The 22,847-nt window shown below is 43.7% G+C and overlaps 1 protein-coding gene across 15 annotated transcripts in view; it reads right to left on the bottom strand.

The window, feature by feature from the left end:
* LOC109882531 (protein FAM111A) overlaps positions 1-22,847 on the bottom strand; it is a 37,305-nt gene that overhangs the window by 5,620 nt on the left and 8,838 nt on the right. For 5 of the 15 annotated variants that reach the window (XM_031821558.1, XM_031821565.1, XM_031821571.1 and 2 more), the window contains exon 1: positions 20,368-20,419. The exons of 2 other annotated variants lie outside the window; for them this stretch is intronic. Coding sequence is in view for 2 of the 13 variants with exons in the window: in XM_020474638.2 (XP_020330227.2) it covers positions 6,821-6,827 (7 nt within the window). In the remaining 11 variants the exon portion in view is untranslated. Of the gene's footprint in view, positions 1-6,820; positions 7,235-19,505; positions 19,711-20,367; positions 20,420-22,847 lie in introns of those variants that run through there. 8 more of the 15 variants (XM_031821568.1, XM_031821572.1, XM_031821563.1 and 5 more) reach the window with 8 other exon arrangements.

The following is a 22,847-nucleotide window of genomic DNA, read 5'->3' as shown; positions in this document are numbered from 1 at the left end:
CACGTTCAACTTCATTAAAAAACATGTTTTCCCATCGCAAGAGGTTAAAAGTAGACTGACGTAGCAACGAGCAGCTGACTAGGTATCTCCTATCTCCTTCCCCAGCTCACCTGCTGACTAGGTATCTCCTTTCTCCTTCCCCAGCTCACCTGCTGACTAGGTATCTCCTTTCTCCTTCTCCAGCTCACCTGCTGACTAGGTATCTCCTTTCTCCTTCCCCAGCTCACCTGCTGACTAGGTATCTCCTTTCTCCTTCCCCAGTTCACTTGCTGACTAGGTATCTCCTTTCTCCTTCTCCAGCTCACCTGCTGACTAGGTATCTCCTTTCTCCTTCCCCAGCTCACCTGCTGACTAGGTATCTCCTTTATCCTTCTCCAGCTCACCTGCTGACTAGGCATCTCCTTTCTCCTTCCCCAGCTCACCTGCTGACTAGGCATCTCCTTTCTCCTTCCCCAGCTCACCTGCTGACTAGGTATCTCCTTTCTCCTTCCCCAGCTCACCTGCTGACTAGGTATCTCCTTTCTCCTTCTCCAGCTCACCTGCTGACTAGGTATCTCCTTTCTCCTTCCCCAGCTCACCTGCTGACTAGGTATCTCCTTTCTCCTTCCCCAGTTCACTTGCTGACTAGGTATCTCCTTTCTCCTTCTCCAGCTCACCTGCTGACTAGGTATCTCCTTTCTCCTTCCCCAGCTCACCTGCTGACTAGGTATCTCCTTTATCCTTCTCCAGCTCACCTGCTGACTAGGCATCTCCTTTCTCCTTCCCCAGTTCACTTGCTGACTAGGTATCTCCTTTCTCCTTCTCCAGCTCACCTGCTGACTAGGTATCCCCTTTCTCCTTCTCCAGCTCACCTGCTGACTAGGTATCTCCTTTCCCCTTCCCCAGTTCACTTGCTGACTAGGTATCTCCTTTCTCCTTCCCCAGTTCACCTGCTGACTAGGTATCTCCTTCTCCAGCTCACCTGCTGACTAGGTATCTCCTTCTCCAGCTCACCTGCTGACTAGGTATCTCCTTCTCCAGCTCACCTGCTGACTAGGTATCTCCTTTCTCCAGCTCACCTGCTGACTAGGTATCTCCTTTCTCCTTCTCCAGCTCACCTGCTGACTAGGTATCTCCTTTCTCCTTCTCCAGCTCACCTGCTGACTAGGTATCTCCTTTCTCCTTCTCCAGCTCACCTGCTGACTAGGTATCTCCTTTCTCCTTCTCCAGCTCACCTGCTGACTAGGTATCTCCTTTCTCCTTCTCCAGCTCACCTGCTGACTAGGTATCTCCTTTCTCCTTCCCCAGCTGACTAGGTATCTCCTTTTCCCTTCCCCAGCTCACCTGCTGACTAGGTATCTCCTTTCCCCTTCCCCAGCTGACTAGGTATCTCCTTTCCCCTTCCCCAGCTGACTAGGTATCCCCTTTCCCCTTCCCCAGCTGACTAGGTATCTCCTTTCCCCTTCCCCAGCTGACTAGGTATCCCCTTTCCCCTTCTCCAGGTCACCTGCTGACTAGGTATCCCCTTTCCCCTTCCCCAGCTCACCTGCTGACTAGGTATCTCCTTTCTCCTTCTCCAGCTCACCTGCTGACTAGGTATCTCCTTTCTCCTTCTCCAGCTCACCTGCTGACTAGGTATCTCCTTTCTCCTTCTCCAGCTCACCTGCTGACTAGGTATCTCCTTTCTCCTTCTCCAGCTCACCTGCTGACTAGGTATCTCCTTTCTCCTTCTCCAGGTCACCTGCTGACTAGGTATCCCCTTTCCCCTTCCCCAGCTCACCTGCTGACTAGGTATCTCCTTTCTCCTTCTCCAGCTCACCTGCTGACTAGGTATCTCCTTTCTCCTTCTCCAGCTCACCTGCTGACTAGGTATCTCCTTTCTCCTTCTCCAGCTCACCTGCTGACTAGGTATCTCCTTTCTCCTTCTCCAGCTCACCTGCTGACTAGGTATCTCCTTTCTCCTTCTCACCTGCTGACTAGGTATCTCCTTTCTCCTTCTCACCTGCTGACTAGGTATCTCCTTTCTCCTTCTCCAGCTCACCTGCTGACTAGGTATCTCCTTTCTCCTTCTCCAGCTCACCTGCTGACTAGGTATCTCCTTTCTCCTTCTCCAGCTCACCTGCTGACTAGGTATCTCCTTTCTCCTTCTCCAGCTCACCTGCTGACTAGGTATCCCCTTTCCCCATCCCCTGCTGACTAGGTATCTCCTTTCTCCTTCCCCAGCTCACCAGCTGACTAGGTATCTCCTTTCCCCTTCCCCAGCTCACCTGCTGACTAGGTATCTCCTTTCCCCTTCCCCAGCTCACCTGCTGACTAGGTATCTCCTTTCTCCTTCCCCAGCTCACCTGCTGACTAGGTATCTCCTTTCTCCTTCCCCAGCTCACCTGCTGAATAGGTATCTCCTTTCTCCTTCCCCAGCTCACCTGCTGACTAGGTATCCCCTTTCTCCTTCTCCAGCTCACCTGCTGACTAGGTATCTCCTTTCTCCTTCTCCAGCTCACCTGCTGACTAGGTATCTCCTTTCTCCTTCTCCAGCTAACCTGCTGACTAGGTATCTCCTTTCTCCTTCCCCAGCTGACTAGGTATCTCCTTTCCACTTCCCCAGCTCACCTGCTGACTAGGTATCTCCTTTCCCCTTCCCCAGCTGACTAGGTATCCCCTTTCCCCTTCCCCAGCTGACTAGGTATCTCCTTTCCCCTTCCCCAGCTGACTAGGTATCCCCTTTCCCCTTCCCCAGCTGACTAGGTATCCCCCTTCCCCTTCCCCAGCTGACTAGGTGTCCCCTTTCCCCTTCCCCAGCTGACTAGGTATCCCCTTTCCCCTTCCCCAGCTGACTAGGTATCCCCTTTCCCCTTCCCCAGCTGACTAGGTATCCCCTTTCCCCTTCCCCAGCTGACTAGGTATCTCCTTTCCCCTTCCCCAGCTGACTAGGTATCCCCTTTTCCCCTTCCCCAGCTGACTAGGTATCCCCTTTCCCCTTCCCCAGCTGACTAGGTATCCCCTTTCCCCTTCTCCAGCTGACTAGGTATCCCCTTTCCCCTTCTCCAGGTCACCTGCTGACTAGGTATCCCCTTTCCCCTTCTCCAGCTGACTAGGTATCCCCTTTCCCCTTCTCCAGGTCACCTGCTGACTAGGTATCTCCTTTCTCCTTCTCCAGCTCACCTGCTGACTAGGTATCTCCTTTCCCCTTCCCCAGCTCACCTGCTGACTAGGTATCTCCTTTCCCCTTCCCCAGCTCACCTGCTGACTAGGTATCTCCTTTCCCCTTCCCCAGCTCACCTGCTGACTAGGTATCTCCTTTCTCCTTCCCCAGCTCACCTGCTGACTAGGTATCTCCTTTCTCCTTCCCCAGCTCACCTGCTGACTAGGTATCTCCTTTCTCCTTCCCCAGCTCACCTGCTGACTAGGTATCTCCTTTCTCCTTCCCCAGCTCACCTGCTGACTAGGTATCTCCTTTCTCCTTCCCCAGCTCACCTGCTGACTAGGTATCTCCTTTCTCCTTCCCCAGCTCACCTGCTGACTAGGTATCTCCTTTCTCCTTCCCCAGCTCACCTGCTGACTAGGTATCTCCTTTCCCCTTCCCCAGCTCACCTGCTGACTAGGTATCTCCTTTCCCAGCTCACCTGCTGACTAGGTATCCCCTTTCCCCTTCCCCAGCTGACTAGGTATCTCCTTTCTCCTTCCCCAGCTCACCTGCTGACTAGGTATCTCCTTTCCCCTTCCCCAGCTCACCTGCTGACTAGGTATCTCCTTTCTCCAGCTCACCGGCTTCTACACTATAACTATTAGATGTTTAATGTTTCTTTTGAATCATTTTTTATAAAAGAATAGTTTCACCATATTAAAATGAGAGATCAGTTCACGTACGTAACAGGGTCGGATCTTGAAATGAGGGACAAATGTAAATTCATCACTAATCACGTTGTATCATTTTAAAAAATCTTCAAAAATGACTGTCGAAGCAACCAGATAACTAGGCTTTACGATGGTCAAAACGTGGCGTAATGTTTGGGTTAAAATCATCCTAGAAATATAAAAAAAACAGAAGGTTGCAATGTACCAACATTGACTCAAACATTACGCCCATTTCTACTTAAAATATAAAAAAAGAGCAAAGAAGAACCGCAGGAGAACAGGTAGACCGCAGGAGAACAGGTAGACCGCAGGAGAAACAGGTAGACCGCAGGAGAACAGGTAGACCGCAGGAGAACAGGTAGACCGCAGGAGAACAGGTAGACCGCAGGAGAACAGGTAGACCGCAGGAGAACAGGTAGACCGCAGGAGAACAGGTAGACTGCAGGAGAACAGGTAGACTGCAGGAGAACAGGTAGACCGCAGGAGAACAGGTAGACCGCAGGAGAACAGGTAGACCGCAGGAGAACAGGTAGACCGCAGGAGAACAGGTAGACCGCAGGAGAACAGGTAGACCGCAGGAGAACAGGTAGACCGCAGGAGAAACAGGTAGACGCAGGAGAACAGGTAGACCGCAGGAGAACAGGTAGACGCAGGAGAACAGGTAGACCGCAGGAGAACAGGTAGACCGCAGGAGAACAGGTAGACCGCAGGAGAACAGGTAGACCGCAGGAGAACAGGTAGACCGCAGGAGAACAGGTAGACCGCAGGAGAACAGGTAGACCGCAGGAGAACAGGTAGACCGCAGGAGAACAGGTAGACCGCAGGAGAACAGGTAGACCGCAGGAGAACAGGTAGACCGCAGGAGAACAGGTAGACCGCAGGAGAACAGGTAGACCGCAGGAGAACAGGTAGACCGCAGGAGAACAGGTAGACCGCAGGAGAACAGGTAGACCGCAGGAGAACAGGTAGACCGCAGGAGAACAGGTAGACCGCAGGAGACAGGTAGACCGCAGGAGAACAGGTAGACCGCAGGAGAACAGGTAGACCAGCAGGAGAACAGGTAGACTGCAGAAGAACAGGTAGACTGCAGGAGAACAGGTAGACTGCAGGAGAACAGGTAGACCGGAGGAGAACAGGTAGACTGCAGGAGAACAGGTAGACCGCAGGAGAACAGGTAGACCGCAGGAGAACAGGTAGACCGCAGGAGAACAGGTAGACCGCAGGAGAACAGGTAGACCAGCAGGAGAACAGGTAGACCAGCAGGAGAACAGGTAGACCAGCAGGAGAACAGGTAGACTGCAGAAGAACAGGTAGACTGCAGGAGAACAGGTAGACTGCAGGAGAACAGGTAGACCGCGAGGAGAACAGGTAGACCGGAGGAGAACAGGTAGACTGCAGGAGAACAGGTAGACTGCAGGAGAACAGGTAGACTGCAGGAGAACAGGTAGACCGCAGGAGAACAGGTAGACCGCAGAGAACAGGTAGACCGCAGGAGAACAGGTAGACCGGCAGGAGAACAGGTAGACGCAGGAGAACAGGTAGACTGCAGGAGAACAGGTAGACCGCAGGAGAACAGGTAGACCGCAGGAGAACAGGTAGACCGCAGGAGAACAGGTAGACCGCAGGAGAACAGGTAGACCGCAGGAGAACAGGTAGACCGCAGGAGAACAGGTAGACCGCAGGAGAACAGGTAGACCGCAGGAGAACAGGTAGACCGCAGGAGAACAGGTAGACCGCAGGAGAACAGGTAGACCGCAGGAGAACAGGTAGACCGCAGGAGAACAGGTAGACCGCAGGAGAACAGGTAGACCGCAGGAGAACAGGTAGACTGCAGGAGAACAGGTAGACTGCAGGAGAACAGGTAGACTGCAGGAGAACAGGTAGACTGCAGGAGAACAGGTAGACTGCAGGAGAACAGGTAGACTGCAGGAGAACAGGTAGACCGGAGTAGAGGTAGACTGCAGGAGAACAGGTAGACTGCAGAAGAACAGGTAGACTGCAGGAGAACAGGTAGACTGCAGAAGAACAGGCAGACTGCAGGAGAACAGGTAGACTGCAGGAGAACAGGTAGACTGCAGGAGAACAGGTAGACCGCAGGAGAACAGGTAGACCGCAGGAGAACAGGTAGACCGGAGTAGAGGTAGACTGCAGGAGAACAGGTAGACCGCATAAGAACACGTAGACCGCAGGAGAACAGGTAGACTGCAGGAGAACAGGTAGACTGCAGGAGAACAGGTAGACTGCAGGAGAACAGGTAGACTGCAGGAGAACAGGTAGACTGCAGGAGAACAGGTAGACTGCAGGAGAACAGGTAGACCGGAGTAGAGGTAGACTGCAGGAGAACAGGTAGACTGCAGAAGAACAGGTAGACTGCAGGAGAACAGGTAGACTGCAGAAGAACAGGCAGACTGCAGGAGAACAGGTAGACTGCAGGAGAACAGGTAGACCGCAGGAGAACAGGTAGACCGGAGTAGAGGTAGACTGCAGGAGAACAGGTAGACCGCAGGAGAACAGGTAGACTGCAGGAGAACAGGTAGACTGCAGGAGAACAGGTAGACTGCAGGAGAACAGGTAGACCGGAGTAGAGGTAGACTGCAGGAGAACAGGTAGACCGCAGGAGAACAGGTAGACTGCAGAAGAACAGGTAGACTGCAGGAGAACAGGTAGACTGCAGGAGAACAGGTAGACTGCAGAAGAACAGGGAAGAAGACGGCCCAGAGTGGACTTTCAATAAAGACCCAAATACAACAAGATAAACCAGCCCCTTCTCTCTTTGGCTTGTAAAACAGACACCCCACCCACCGGTGGTTCACAAGAACAAGCCTATTGCCAGATCCAATGGCACTCAATGACCAGCTAAACTTTGGTTAATTGAATCCAACTAGAAAAATCAGTTGTGATTGTGTAGTAGCCTACTGCTATGGCAACCACATCTAAACCATCTAGATCACTGTATATATAGAGTACTGTATAAATGCCCACCTACCTAACATACCTGCCCCACGCTCAACTTCTGGAAAGGTCCTGTCTAAACCAGATGGTAGTACATTAATAAAGCAACTGTCTCGTTGGTCAAGCTATAGACGGTAATGGAGAGATATAATTATAATAACAATTAGAAAATTACCTTGTTTTACATTTTACAATTTAGTTGAGTAGACAGTCATATGTGAAAATGCCAAATGATGAGTGAAATGTGAACCAAACAGTCTCTTATGAGGACATGACTGATAAACTTGTGTTATTACCACCCTACTAGTCCGTACAACAGGTGAGTTCAAAAGACAAGTGGTCAATTATTGAAAAGTTTTGGATGGATAAACTTGTTATTACCACCATACTATTGTGTAACAACACAACACAATCTGGAATGCCAGAGTGCGCACTGGGCGTTCGTAAATTCAGAGCGTTGTCAGATTGTCAGGTCATAAATTCAGAGCGTTGTCAGATTGTCCGGTCATAAATTCAGAGCGTTGTCAGATTGTCCGGTCATAAATTCAGAGCGTTGTCAGATTGTCAGGTCATAAATTCAGAGCGTTGTCAGATTGTCAGGTCATAAATTCAGAGCGTTGTCAGATTGTCAGGTCATAAATTCAGAGCGTTGTCAGATTGTCCGGTCGTAAATTCAGAGCGTTGTCAGATTGTCAGGTCATAAATTCAGAGCGTTGTCAGATTGTCAGGTCATAAATTCAGAGCGTTGTCAGATTGTCAGGTCATAAATTCAGAGCGTTGTCAGATTGTCAGGTCATAAATTCAGAGCGTTGTCAGATTGTCAGGTCATAAAGTCAGAGCGTTGTCAGATTGTCCGGTCATAAATTCAGAGCGTTGTCAGATTGTCAGGTCATAAATTCAGAGCGTTGTCAGATTGTCAGGTCATAAATTCAGAGCGTTGTCAGGTCATAAATTCAGAGCATTGTCAGGTCATAAAGTCAGAGCGTTGTCAGATTGTCAGGTCATAAATTCAGAGCGTTGTCAGATTATCCGGTCGTAAATTCAGAGCGTTGTCAGATTGTCCGGTCATAAATTCAGAGCGTTGTCAGATTGTCAGGTCATAAATTCAGAGCGTTGTCAGATTGTCAGGTCATAAATTCAGAGCGTTGTCAGATTATCCGGTCGTAAATTCAGAGCGTTGTCAGATTGTCCGGTCATAAATTCAGAGCGTTGTCAGATTGTCCGGTCATAAATTCAGAGCGTTGTCAGATTGTCAGGTCATAAAGTCAGAGCGTTGTCAGATTGTCAGGTCATAAATTCAGAGCGTTTCGCTCTCAGAGATCTCAATGGACGCTCTGGCCGAGGAGTAGCATTCTGGCTTCACAACGGCTGTCAAGCACTCAAGCTAACAGGCTAACGTTGGCTAGCTACTTCCAGACACAAATGAGAGAACACATCACTCTGATCATTTTACTCTCCCTTGCAGAGCTTGTTAGGCTGTTTTCATGTTGTCCAGAGCGTTGGTGACTAACTGTGCTGCTGGTGTAACCAACTTCACATAACCCCCCCCCCCCCCCCCCCAGAAGAAAGGCACATGGACAACCACACTTCAGGTTGACTTGGTTTTTATCTGCAGTAAAAGATATCAAACAGTGATGACAGGACGGTCACAGCCACACGCTCACTGGTTAGGTAGAACACAATATATATTTTAGATAGGAGCAACAGTAATGACACATGGCCTCAATGTGAAGTGACATTAATACAAAAACAAACATTCACTTAATATCAATAAATCACCTGCTAGCAGTAGCTAGCGAGACATTGTAGTGCAGTGAACGACGGTGTTATTTAGCTCGTCATTAACATGGCTAGCTCAGCCAGCAAAAATTATTTATTCCATGTGTAACTCTGTGTTGTTGTATGTGTCTAACTGCTGTGCTTTATCTTGGTCAGGTCGCAGTTGTAAATGAGAACTTGTTCTCAACTAGCCTACCTGGTTAAATAAAGGTGTTCTCAACTAGCCTACCTGGTTAAATTTTACAATTGGCTCATTAATCCCCCTCCTCTCCCCTGTAACTATTCCCCAGGTCGTTGCTGCAAATGAGAACGTGTTCTCAGTCAACTTACCTGGTAAAATAACGGATAAATAAAATATTTTTAAAAATAAAGGTGAAAAAAAAAGAATAATACTAATAAACTTACCGAAACAGGTCTTAAATACATTAACGGATACATAAATACATAACTACATATCGCTATTGTCTTTATGATATATGAACCCGTTTTCCAAAGACACTATTGTGTTATAGTTTTAAAAACAGGTGTTTATATACAGAGGAAGTATCTCTCTGACTGAGGAGCAGGTAGACCAACTCCCCAAATAGGGGAGAAGCACTCAAAACCCACTACTTGTTCATTGAAAGAAAATAATACAAAAATGGTACGTCCGAAGACCTCTCGTATTGCCAACCTTACTACACTGTCAGCAAATAATTATTATGAATTCAACAACACATAATGAAAGGAAACTTGATTTATAATCACCCCTTTTCCTGAAGTGAATGGTTTCACCCACGACTTTACCCGCGAACTGCGGCGTTCTTTGACATTTCAATTGCGCGCGAAGTAGATGGAAACTCTACGTTTTCATTTTGTCACACTGACAAACAATTTAATTACGCGCTCTTTTTTTGCCGCCTTTACTGACCTCGGCCATGTTCACCGGATGTTGAGCTTTCTTAAATTCATCAGTTATTTTGCGCTCTGTGACCATAGATTTTACCTGTGTCACAAATGCAATTGATATCTGCAATTGTTCTGTGCAGTGTAGACTACTCTTCACTGATAAACTGTGTTCTGTACAGTGTAGGCTACTCTTCACTGATAAACTGTTCTGTACAGTGTAGGCTACTCTTCACTGATAAACTGTGTTCTGTACAGTGTAGGCTACTCTTCACTGATAAACTGTGTTCTGTACAGTGTAGGCTACTCTTCACTGATAAACTGTGTTCTGTGCAGTGTAGGCTACTTTTCACTGATAAACTGTATTCTGTTGGGGATGGTCTGTGTTCTGTTGGGGATGGTCTGTGTTCTGTTGGGGATGGTCTGTGTTCTGTTGGGGATGGTCTGTGTTCTGTTGGGGATGGTCTGTGTTCTGTTGAAGATGGTCTGTGTTCTGTTGGGGATGGTCTGTATTCTGTTGAAGATGGTCTGTGTTCTGTTGGGGATGGTCTGTATTCTGTTGAAGATGGTCTGTGTTCTGTTGAGGATGGTCTGTGTTCTGTTGGGGATGGTCTGTGTTCTGTTGGATGGTCTGTGTTCTGTTGAAGATGGTCTGTGTTCTGTTGAAGATGGTCTGTGTTCTGTTGAGGATGGTCTGTGTTGTGGCAGCGTCCAAATTAAAAGTACACAACGCAGAACGAACCACACATAAAACATAAAACACACCTGCGTCTCATCATCAGTCACACCTGGACTTCATTACTTCCTGATTACCTACCCTTTATGTTGCTCTCTGTTATTATCAGTCAGCAGGTAATACTGGTTATGTTTCCTTGTCAGACATTTCTCTTGTTTTGCATCGTTCAATGTTCGTTATTATTAAACTCACTAACTGCACCTGCTTCTTGAATCCCTGTGTTGACGTTACAGACACATTGGATATGCTACAGAACAACAAAATGGAGCCCTTTACAAAGCCCTTCTCCCCGTGTCTATAACAGGGACACAATCTGTTTAAATGGCCCAAACATTGATTTAGACGTTGACAAATGTAACAGATTTTGACGATCACTGATGTCATTATATGTTTGGTAAAGTCATAAAGAAGGTGAAATATTTTGGGTAGATATTCCTAAAACATGACTATATATGGACATATATGGACAGAAAACATGACTATATATGGACATAAACATGACCATATATGGACATATATGGACATAAACATGACCATATATGGACATAATATAAAGTATGAAAGGCTAATTTATATATCATATGTGTATATGTTTAATTTAACTTTTATTGTGGACTAGATCGTATGGGTTGAAGTGTTTATTGTGGACTAGATCATATGGGTTGAAGTGTTTATTGTGGACTAGATCATATGGGTTGAAGTGTTTATTGTGGACTAGATCATATGGGTTGAAGTGTTTATTGTGGACTAGATCATATGGGTTGAAGTGTTTATTGTGGACTAGATCATATGGGTTGAAGTGTTTATTGTGGACTAGATCATATGGGTTGAAGTGTTTATTGTGGACTAGATCATATGGGTTGAAGTGTTTATTGTGGACTAGATCATATGGGTTGAAGTGTTTATTGTGGACTAGATCATATGGGTTGAAGTGTTTATTGTGGACTAGATCATATGGGTTGAAGTGTTTATTGTGGACTAGATCATATGGGTTGAAGTGTTTATTGTGGACTAGATCATATGGGTTGAAGTGTTTATTGTGGACTAGATCATATGGGTTGAAGTGTTTATTGTGGACTAGATCATATGGGTTGAAGTGTTTATTGTGGACTAGATCATATGGGTTGAAGTGTGTTTATTGTGGACTAGATCATATGGGTTGAAGTGTGTTTATTGTGGACTAGATCATATGGGTTGAAGTGTTTATTGTGGACTAGATCATAAGGGTTGAAGTGTTTATTGTGGACTAGATCATATGGGTTGAAGTGTGTTTATTGTGGACTAGATCATATGGGTTGAAGTGTTTATTGTGGACTAGATCATATGGGTTGAAGTGTTTATTGTGGACTAGATCATATGGGTTGAAGTGTTTATTGTGGACTAGATCATATGGGTTGAAGTGTTTATTGTGGACTAGATCATATGGGTTGAAGTGTTTATTGTGGACTAGATCATATGGGTTGAAGTGTTTATTGTGGACTAGATCATATGGGTTGAAGTGTTTATTGTGGACTAGATCATATGGGTTGAAGTGTTTATTGTGGACTAGATCATATGGGTTGAAGTGTTTATTGTGGACTAGATCATATGGTGAGTTATATTGTGACTAGATCATATGGGTTGAAGTGTTATTGTGGACTAGATCATATGGGTTGAAGTGTTTATTGTGGACTAGATCATATGGGTTGAAGTGTTTATTGTGGACTAGATCATATGGGTTGAAGTGTTTATTGTGGACTAGATCATATGGGTTGAAGTGTTTATTGTGGACTAGATCATATGGGTTGAAGTGTGTTTATTGTGGACTAGATCATATGGGTTGAAGTGTTTATTGTGGACTAGATCATATGGGTTGAAGTGTTTATTGTGGACTAGATCATAAGGGTTGAAGTGTTTATTGTGGACTAGATCATAATGGGTTGAAGTGTTTATTGTGGACTAGATCATATGGGTTGAAGTGTTAATTGTGGACTAGATCATATGGGTTGAAGTGTTTATTGTGGACTAGATCATATGGGTTGAAGTGTTTATTGTGGACTAGATCATAATGGGTTGAAGTGTTTATTGTGGACTAGATCATATGGGTTGAAGTGTTTATTGTGGACTAGATCATATGGGTGAAGTGTTTATTGTGGACTAGATCATATGGGTTGAAGTGTTTTATTGTGGACTAGATCATAAGGGTTGAAGTGTGTTTATTGTGGACTAGATCATAAGGGTTGAAGTGTTTATTGTGGACTAGATCATATGGGTTGAAGTGTTTATTGTGGACTAGATCATATGGGTTGAAGTGTTTATTGTGGACTAGATCATATGGGTTGAAGTGTTTATTGTGGACTAGATCATATGGGTTGAAGTGTTTATTGTGGACTAGATCATATGGGTTGAAGTGTTTATTGTGGACTAGATCATATGGGTTGAAGTGTTTTATTGTGGACTAGATCATATGGGTTGAAGTGTTTATTGTGGACTAGATCATATGGGTTGAAGTGTTTATTGTGGACTAGATCATAAGGGTTGAAGTGTTTATTGTGGACTAGATCATATGGGTTGAAGTGTTTATTGTGGACTAGATCATATGGGTTGAAGTGTTTATTGTGGACTAGATCATATGGGTTGAAGTGTTTATTGTGGACTAGATCATATGGGTTGAAGTGTTTATTGTGGACTAGATCATAATGGGTTGAAGTGTTTATTGTGGACTAGATCATATGGGTTGAAGTGTTTATTGTGGACTAGATCATATGGGTTGAAGTGTTTATTGTGGACTAGATCATAGGGTTGAAGTGTTTATTGTGGACTAGATCATATGGGTTGAAGTGTGTTATTGTGGACTAGATCATATGGGTTGAAGTGTTTATTGTGGACTAGATCATATGGGTTGAAGTGTTTATTGTGGACTAGATCATATGGGTTGAGTTTGGACTAGATCATATGGGTTGAAGTGTTTATTGTGGACTAGATCATATGGGTTGAAGTGGTTTATTGTGGACTAGATCATATGGGTTGAAGTGTTTATTGTGGACTAGATCATATGGGTTGAAGTGTTTATTGTGGACTAGATCATATGGGTTGAAGTGTTTATTGTGGACTAGATCATATGGGTTGAAGTGTTTATTGTGGACTAGATCATATGGGTTGAAGTGTTTATTGTGGACTAGATCATATGGTTGAAGTGTTTATTGTGGACTAGATCATATGGGTTGAAGTGTTTATTGTGGACTAGATCATATGGGTTGAAGTGTTTATTGTGGACTAGATCATATGGGTTGAAGTGTTTATTGTGGACTAGATCATATGGGTTGAAGTGTTTATTGTGGACTAGATCATATGGGTTGAAGTGTTTATTGTGGACTAGATCATATGGGTTGAAGTGTTTATTGTGGACTAGATCATATGGGTTGAAGTGTTTATTGTGGACTAGATCATATGGGTTGAAGTGTTTATTGTGGACTAGATCATATGGGTTGAAGTGTTTATTGTGGACTAGATCATATGGGTGAAGTGTTTATTGTGGACTAGATCATAATGGGTTGAAGTGTTTATTGTGGACTAGATCATATGGGTTGAAGTGTTTATTGTGGACTAGATCATAGGTGAAGTGTGTTTATTGTGGACTTAGTATCATAAGGGTTGAAGTGTGTTATGTGGACTAGATCCATAAGGGTGATTGAAGTGTGTTATTGGGACTAGATCATAAGGGTTGAAGTGTTTTATTGTGTGACTAGATCATATGGGTTGAGTGGTTTATGTGGACTAGATCATATGGGTTGAAGTGTTTATTGTGGACTTAGATCATATGGGTTGAAGGTTTTTGTGGAACTAGGATCCTAGGGTTTGAAGTATTTATGTGGACTAGATCATCAGGGTGAAAGTGTTTATTGTGGACTAGATCAGATGGGTTGAAGTGTTTATTGTGGACTAGATCATAAGGGTGTTGAAGTTGTTTATTGTGGACTAGATCATAGGGTTGAAGGTGTTATTGTGGACTAGATTCATAGAGGTTGAAGTGTTTATTGTGGCCTACGATCACATATGGGTTGAAAGTGTTGTTTATTGTGGACTAGATCATATGGGTTGAAGTGTTTATTGTGCGACTAGATCATAAGGGTTGAAGTGTTTATTGTGGACTAGATCATATGGGGTTGAAGTGTTTATTGTGGACTAGATCATATGGTTGAAGTGTTTATTGTGGACTAGATCATATGGGTTGAAGTGTTTATTGTGGACTAGATCATATGGGTTGAAGGTTTATTGTGGACTAGATCATATGGGTTGAAGTGTTATTGTGGACTAGATCATATGGGTTGAAGTGTTTATTGTGGACTAGATCATATGGGTTGAAGTGTGTTTATTGTGGACTAGATCATATGGGTTGAAGTGTTTATTGTGGACTAGATCATATGGGTTGAAGTGTTTATTGTGGACTAGATCATATGGGTTGAAGTTGTTTATTGTGGACTAGATCATATGGGTTGAAGTGTTTTATTGTGGACTAGATCATATGGGTTGAAGTGTTTATTGTGGACTAGATCATATGGGTTGAAGTGTTTATTGTGGACTAGATCGATATGGGTTTTGAAGGTTTAATTGTGGACTAGATCATAAGGGTTGAAGTGTTTATTGTGGACTAGATCATAAGGGTTGAAGTGTTTATTGTGGACTAGATCATATGGGTTGAAGTGTTTATTGTGGACTAGATCATATGGGTTGAAGTGTTTATTGTGGACTAGATCATATGGGTTGAAGTGTTTATTGTGGACTAGATCATATGGGTTGAAGTGTTTATTGTGGACTAGATCATATGGGTTGAAGTGTTTATTGTGGACTAGATCATATGGGTTGAAGTGTTTATTGTGGACTAGATCATATGGGTTGAAGTGTTTATTGTGGACTAGATCATAAGGGTTGAAGTGTGTTATTGTGGACTAGATCATAAGGGTTGAAGTGTTTATTGTGGACTAGATCATATGGGTTGAAGTGTTTATTGTGGACTAGATCATATGGGTTGAAGTGTTTATTGTGGACTAGATCATATGGGTTGAAGTGTTTATTGTGGACTAGATCATAAGGGTTGAAGTGTTTATTGTGGACTAGATCATATGGGTTGAAGTGTTTATTGTGGACTAGATCATAAGGGTTGAAGTGTTTATTGTGGACTAGATCATAAGGGTTGAAGTGTTTATTGTGGACTAGATCATATGGGTTGAAGTGTTTATTGTGGACTAGATCATATGGGTTGAAGTGTGTTTATTGTGGACTAGATCATATGGTTGAAGTGTTTATTGTGGACTAGATCATAAGGGTTGAAGTGTTTATTGTGGACTAGATCATATGGGTTGAAGTGTTTATTGTGGACTAGATCATATGGGTTGAAGTGTTTATTGTGGACTAGATCATATGGGTTGAAGTGTTTATTGTGGACTAGATCATATGGGTTGAAGTGTTTATTGTGGACTAGATCATATGGGTTGAAGTGTTTATTGTGGACTAGATCATATGGGTTGAAGTGTTTATTGTGGGACTAGATCATATGGGTTGAAGTGTTTATTGTGGACTAGATCATATGGGTTGAAGTGTTTATTGTGGACTAGATCATATGGGTTGAAGTGTTTATTGTGGACTAGATCATATGGGTTGAAGTGTTTATTGTGGACTAGATCATATGGGTTGAAGGTATTGTGGACTGACATATGGTGAAGTGTTTATTGTGGACTAGATCATATGGGTTGAAGTGTTTATTGTGGACTAGATCATATGGGTTGAAGTGTTTATTGTGGACTAGATCATATGGGTTGAAGTGTTTATTGTGGACTAGATCATATGGGTTGAAGTGTGTTTATTGTGGACTAGATCATATGGGTTGAAGTGTTTATTGTGGACTAGATCATATGGGTTGAAGTGTTTATTGTGGACTAGATCATATGGGTTGAAGTGTTTATTGTGGACTAGATCATATGGGTTGAAGTGTTTATTGTGGACTAGATCATATGGGTTGAAGTGTGTTTATTGTGGACTAGATCATATGGGGTTGAAGTGTTTATTGTGGACTAGATCATATGGGTTGAAGTGTTTATTGTGGACTAGATCATAAGGGTTGAAGTGTTTATTGTGGACTAGATCATAAGGGTTGAAGTGTTTATTGTGGACTAGATCATATGGGTTGAAGTGTTTATTGTGGACTAGATCATATGGGTTGAAGTGTTTATTGTGGACTAGATCATATGGGTTGAAGTGTTTATTGTGGACTAGATCATATGGGTTGAAGTGTTTATTGTGGACTAGATCATATGGGTTGAAGTGTTTATTGTGGACTAGATCATATGGGTTGAAGTGTTTATTGTGGACTAGATCATATGGGTTGAAGTGTTATTGTGGACTAGATCATAAGGGTTGAAGTGTGTTTATTGTGGACTAGATCATAAGGGTTGAAGTGTGTTTATTGTGGACTAGATCATAAGGGTTGAAGTGTTTATTGTGGACTAGATCATATGGGTTGAAGTGTTTATTGTGGACTAGATCATAAGGGTTGAAGTGTTTATTGTGGACTAGATCATAAGGGTTGAAGTTTTATTGTGGACTAGATCATATGGGTTGAAGTGTTTATTGTGGACTAGATCATATGGGTTGAAGTGTTTATTGTGGACTAGATCATATGGGTTGAAGTGTTTATTGTGGACTAGATCATATGGGTTGAAGTGTTTATTGTGGACTAGATCATATGGGTTGAAGTGTTTATTGTGGACTAGATCATATGGGTTGAAGTGTTTATTGTGGACTAGATCATAAGGGTTGAAGTGTTTAATGTGGACTAGATCATATGGGTTGAAGTGTTTATTGTGGACTAGATCGTATGGGTTGAAGTGTTTATTGTGGACTAGATCATATGGGTTGAAGTGTTTATTGTGGACTAGATCATATGGGTTGAAGTGTTTATTGTGGACTAGATCATATGGGTTGAAGTGTTTATTGTGGACTAGATCATAAGGGTTGAAGTGTTTATTGTGGACTAGATCATAAGGGTTGAAGTGTTTATTGTGGACTAGATCATATGGGTTGAAGTGTTTATTGTGGACTAGATCATATGGGTTGAAGTGTTTATTGTGGACTAGATCATAAGGGTTGAAGTGTTTATTGTGGACTAGATCATAAAGGTTGAAGTGTTTATTGTGGACTAGATCATATGGGTTGAAGTGTTTATTGTGGACTAGATCATAAAGGTTGAAGTGTTTATTGTGGACTAGATCATATGGGTTGAAGTGTTTATTGTGGACTAGATCATATGGGTTGAAGTGTTTATTGTGGACTAGATCATATGGGTTGAAGTGTTTATTGTGGACTAAACATTAATTCATGCTCAACTAACAGCCCCCCCCCCAACAGGATTAAACATGAATTCATGCTCAACTAACAGCCCCACCCCCCCAACAGGATTAAACATTAATTCATGCTCAACTAACAGCCCCCCCCCCCCACCCAACAGGATTAAACATTATTTCATGCTCAACTAACAGCCCCCCCCCACCCAACAGGATTAAACATTAATTAATGGTCAACTAACAGCCCCCCCCCCACCCAACAGGGTTGAACATTAATTAGTGGTCAACTAACAGCCCCCCCCCCCCTACCCACCCAACAGGATTAAACATAAATTAATGCTCAACTAACAGCCCCCCCCCCCACCAACAGGATTAAACATTAATTAATGCTCAACTAACAGCCCCCCCCCCAACAGGATTAAACATTAATTCATGCTCAACTAACAGCCCCCCCCCCAACAGGATTAAACATTAATTCATGCTCAACTAACAGCCCCCCCCCCCCCCCCAACAGGATTAAACATTAATTCATGCGCAACTAACAGCCCCCCCCCCCACCCAACAGGATTAAACATTAATTAATGCTCAACTAACAGCCCCCCCCCCCACCCAACAGGATTAAACATTAATTAATGGTCAACTAACAGCCCCCCCCCCCCCACCCAACAGGATTAAACATTAATTCATGCTCAACTAACAGCCCCCCCCCCCCCCCCAACAGGATTAAACATTAATTCATGCTCAACTAACAGCCCCCCCCCAACAGGATTAAACATTAATTCATGCTCAACTAACAGCCCCCCCCCCCAACAGGATTAAACATTGTTTCATGCTCAACTAACAGCCCCCCCCCCCCCAACAGGATTAAACATTAATTAATGCTCAACTAACAGCCCCCCCCCCCCCAACAGGATTAAACATTAATTCATGCTCAACTAACAGCCCCCCCCCCAACAGGATTAAACATTAATTCATGCTCAACTAACAGCCCCCCAACAGGATTAAACATTAATTCATGCTCAACTAACAGCCCACCCCCACCAACAGGATTAAACATTAATTAATGCTCAACTAACAGCCCCCCCCCCAACAGGATTAAACATTAATTCATGCTCAACTAACAGCCCCCCCAACAGGATTAAACATTAATTAATGCTCAACTAACAGCCCCCCCCCAACAGGATTAAACATTAATTCATGCTCAACTAACAGCCCCCCCCCCCCCCAACAGGATTAAACATTAATTAATGCGCAACTAACAGCCCCCCCCCCCCACCCAACAGGATTAAACATTAATTAATGCTCAACTAACAGCCCCCCCCCCCCCACCCAACAGGATTAAACATTAATTAATGGTCAACTAACAGCCCCCCCCCCCACCCAACAGGATTAAACATTAATTCATGCTCAACTAACAGCCCCCCCCCCCCCAACAGGATTAAACATTAATTCATGCTCAACTAACAGCCCCCCCCCCCCCCAACAGGATTAAACATTGTTTCATGCTCAACTAACAGCCCCCCCCCCCAACAGGATTAAACATTAATTCATGCTCAACTAACAGCCCCCCCCCCCAACAGGATTAAACATTAATTCATGCTCAACTAACAGCCCCCCCAACAGGATTAAACATTAATTCATGCTCAACTAACAGCCCCCCCCCAACAGGATTAAACATTAATTAATGCTCAACTAACAGCCCCCCCCCCAACAGGATTAAACATTAATTCATGCTCAACTAACAGCCCCCCCCCCAACAGGATTAAACATTAATTAATGGTCAACTAACAGCCCCCCCCCCCCAACAGGATTAAACATTAATTCATGCTCAACTAACAGCCCCCCCCACCCAACAGGATTAAACATTAATTCATGCTCAACTAACAGCCCCCCCCCCCCCCCCCCCCCCAACAGGATTAAACATTAATTCATGGACTCAATTTAACAAAAGTTCTCAGTTTGAACAAAAATAATGCTAGAATTATAACATGCGTTCTCACCTCACTAGTTTTCACCTGTCATGATTGGTCCAATGTGATTTGAATGGGGACCACAGTTTGTATTATGTCTTCCTCTTTGTTTTGGATATTTAGTCAAACACACTTTTATCCCTGAACCTGTTTCATATTATCATGGTTATATTATCACGTCCGAATAGAGCTACTGACTGTTCTGTCTCACCATTCACTCCACCCTGCCTACATCGCAACAAACGACGAGGTGGGGGGGGGGGGATTTTCCCCCCTCGACTGGTTCCCCTTCACATTTACAGCTTCCCCGGTAATCACTCCTTTCAATGGCGCCCTGTTCTTAAGGACAAATCAAACAACCGATCTTGTACCGAATTGCGCGATATTAAGCGCCAGCTCCCTCCAAGGCGGAAGAAGAACACATCACAAGCCCACTACAGATTACCTTCACTGACTCAACTCATTTTACACCCACACTGAAACTACAAATGGACCCGCCAAAAAACAAATGGACCCGCCAAAAAGGCCAGGATCTTACTCTCCAAAAATGTCCCTCCTACTGGACCAGACTCTTCTTTAACATGTCCGTTTATGTGAGGCTCCGGTTCCCGAGCTCTTCACTACACCTTCCACTTCACGTAACTCGTCCTCACTCATTTCCATTTCACTTCCAGCCCTCGACATTGTGTTTCTACTTGACACCAGTCTCCCCCTCCCCCCCCCCCCACCCACTTTCACAACAACTAGCCTACAGTCCGGAAAACTAAGCCTTGTTCTACTCGGTTATATTAACCAGTACACACTTCACAACTCCTATACAGACTCGTCTACATTTAGCTAACCTTGTCCAATTACTATTATGTGACATTGTGTGTTTGTTAATAGTACCAACCTGTAAAACAGGAGACAAGATGCGGCAGGATAACGTTTGCGTCTGTCCCTTAGGCTTCTCTCAGAAGAATGAGGAAGTTACAGCAGTTCATTTTTTTAAAAAGGTGACCAGATGTGAAGACAAAACGTACTATTTGCCTCCGACTACTGGCAACAATAGGTATAAATGCATTTCAATAGGAAACCACTGGGAGGACTCAAGTAATATCCGGAATGAATCAGAAATTAAAATATCCCTCTTAAAAATTTAAGAAAAACACAAATGTGACCATAGATTTTACCTGTGTCACAAATGCAATTGATATCTGCAATTTTTCTGTGCAGTGTAGACTACTCTTCACTGATAAACTGTGTTCTGTACAGTGTAGGCTACTCTTCACTGATAAACTGTTTTCTGTGCAGTGTAGACTACTCTTCACTGATAAACTGTGTTCTGTACAGTGTAGACTACTCTTCACTGATAAACTGTGTTCTGTATAGTGTAGACTACTCTTCACTGATAAACTGTTTTCTGTACAGTGTAGACTACTCTTCACTGATAAACTGTGTTCTGTACAGTGTAGACTACTCTTCACTGATAAACTGTTTTCTGTACAGTGTAGACTACTCTTCACTGATAAACTGTGTTCTGTACAGTGTAGACTACTCTTCACTGATAAACTGTTTTCTGTACAGTGTAGACTACTCTTCACTGATAAACTGTGTTCTGTATAGTGTCGACTACTCTTCACTGATACACTGTGTTCTGTACAATGTAGGCTACTCTTCACTGATACACTGTGTTCTGTACAATGTAGGCTACTCTTCACTGATAAACTGTTTTCTGATGGGGATTATATATATATATTTTTAACTTAATTTAACTAGGCAAGTCAGTTAAGAACTGCATTTGTTCTTAACTGACTTGCCTAGTTAAATAAAGGTTAAAAAAAATATATATATCTTATTTACAATGACAGTTTACCAGCCTTGATCAGGGGCAGAACGACAGACCTTGTCGGTTCGGGGATTCGAACCAGCAACCTTTCAGTTACTGGCTCAACACTTTAATCACCTGCCGCCTCTGGTCTGTGTTCTGTTGGATGGTCTGTGTTCTGTTGGGGATGGTCTGTGTTCTGTTGGGGATGGTCTGTGTTCTGTTGGGGATGGTCTGTGTTCTGTTGAGGATGGTCTGTGTTCTGTTGGGGATGGTCTGTGTTCTGTTGGGGATGGTCTGTGTTCTGTTGGGGATGGTCTGTGTTCTGTTGAGTATGGTCTGTGTTCTGTTGGGGATGGTCTGTGTTCTGTTGGGGATGGTCTGTGTTCTGTTGAAGATGGTCTGTGTTCTGTTGGGGATGGTCTGTATTCTGTTGAAGATGGTCTGTGTTCTGTTGGGGATGGTCTGTGTTCTGTTGGATGGTCTGTGTTCTGTTGAGTATGGTCTGTGTTCTGTTGGGGATGGTCTGTGTTCTGTTGGGGATGGTCTGTGTTCTGTTGAAGATGGTCTGTGTTCTGTTGGGGATGGTCTGTATTCTGTTGAAGATGGTCTGTGTTCTGTTGGGGATGGTCTGTATTCTGTTGAAGATGGTCTGTGTTCTGTTGAGGATGGTCTGTGTTCTGTTGGGGATGGTCTGTGTTCTGTTGGATGGTCTGTGTTCTGTTGAGGATGGTCTGTGTTCTGTTGAGGATGGTCTGTGTTCTGTTGAGGATGGTCTGTGTTCTGTTGGGGATGGTCTGTGTTCTGTTGGGGATGGTCTGTGTTCTGTTGGGGATGGTCTGTGTTCTGTTGAAGATGGTCTGTGTTCTGTTGGGGATGGTCTGTATTCTGTTGAAGATGGTCTGTGTTCTGTTGGGGATGGTCTGTATTCTGTTGAAGATGGTCTGTGTTCTGTTGGGGATGGTCTGTATTCTGTTGAGGATGGTCTGTGTTCTGTTGAAGTTGGTCTGTGTTCTGTTGAAGATGGTCTGTGTTCTGTTGAGGATGGTCTGTGTTCTGTTGAAGATGGTCTGTGTTCTGTTGAAGATGGTCTGTGTTCTGTTGAGGATGGTCTGTGTTGTGGCAGCGTCCAAATTAAAAGTACACAACGCAGAACGAACCACACTACATAAAACACACCTGCGTCTCATCATCAGTCACACCTGGACTTCATTACTTCCTGATTACCTAACCTTTATATTGCTCTCTGTTATTATCAGTCAGCAGGTAATACTGGTTATGTTTCCTTGTCAGACATTTCTCTTGTTTTGTATCATTCAATGTTTGTTATTATTGAACTCACTGACTGCAATTTCTTCTTGAGTCCCTGTGTTGACGTTACAGACACATTGGATATGCTACAGAACAACAAAATGGAGCCCTTTACAAAGCCCTTCTCCCCGTGTCTATAACAGGGACACAATCTGTTTAAATGGCCCAAATGTTGATTTAGACGTTGACAAATGTAACAGATTTTGACGATCACTGATGTCATTATATGTTTGGTAAAGTCATAAAGAAGGTGA

The sequence above is a fragment of the Oncorhynchus kisutch genome, unplaced genomic scaffold, assembly GCF_002021735.2.
Source record: "Oncorhynchus kisutch isolate 150728-3 unplaced genomic scaffold, Okis_V2 scaffold3993, whole genome shotgun sequence".
Lineage (NCBI taxonomy): Eukaryota > Metazoa > Chordata > Actinopteri > Salmoniformes > Salmonidae > Oncorhynchus > Oncorhynchus kisutch.
Note: the sequence above shows the minus strand (reverse complement) of the source record. Positions and strands in the feature narration are given on the sequence as shown.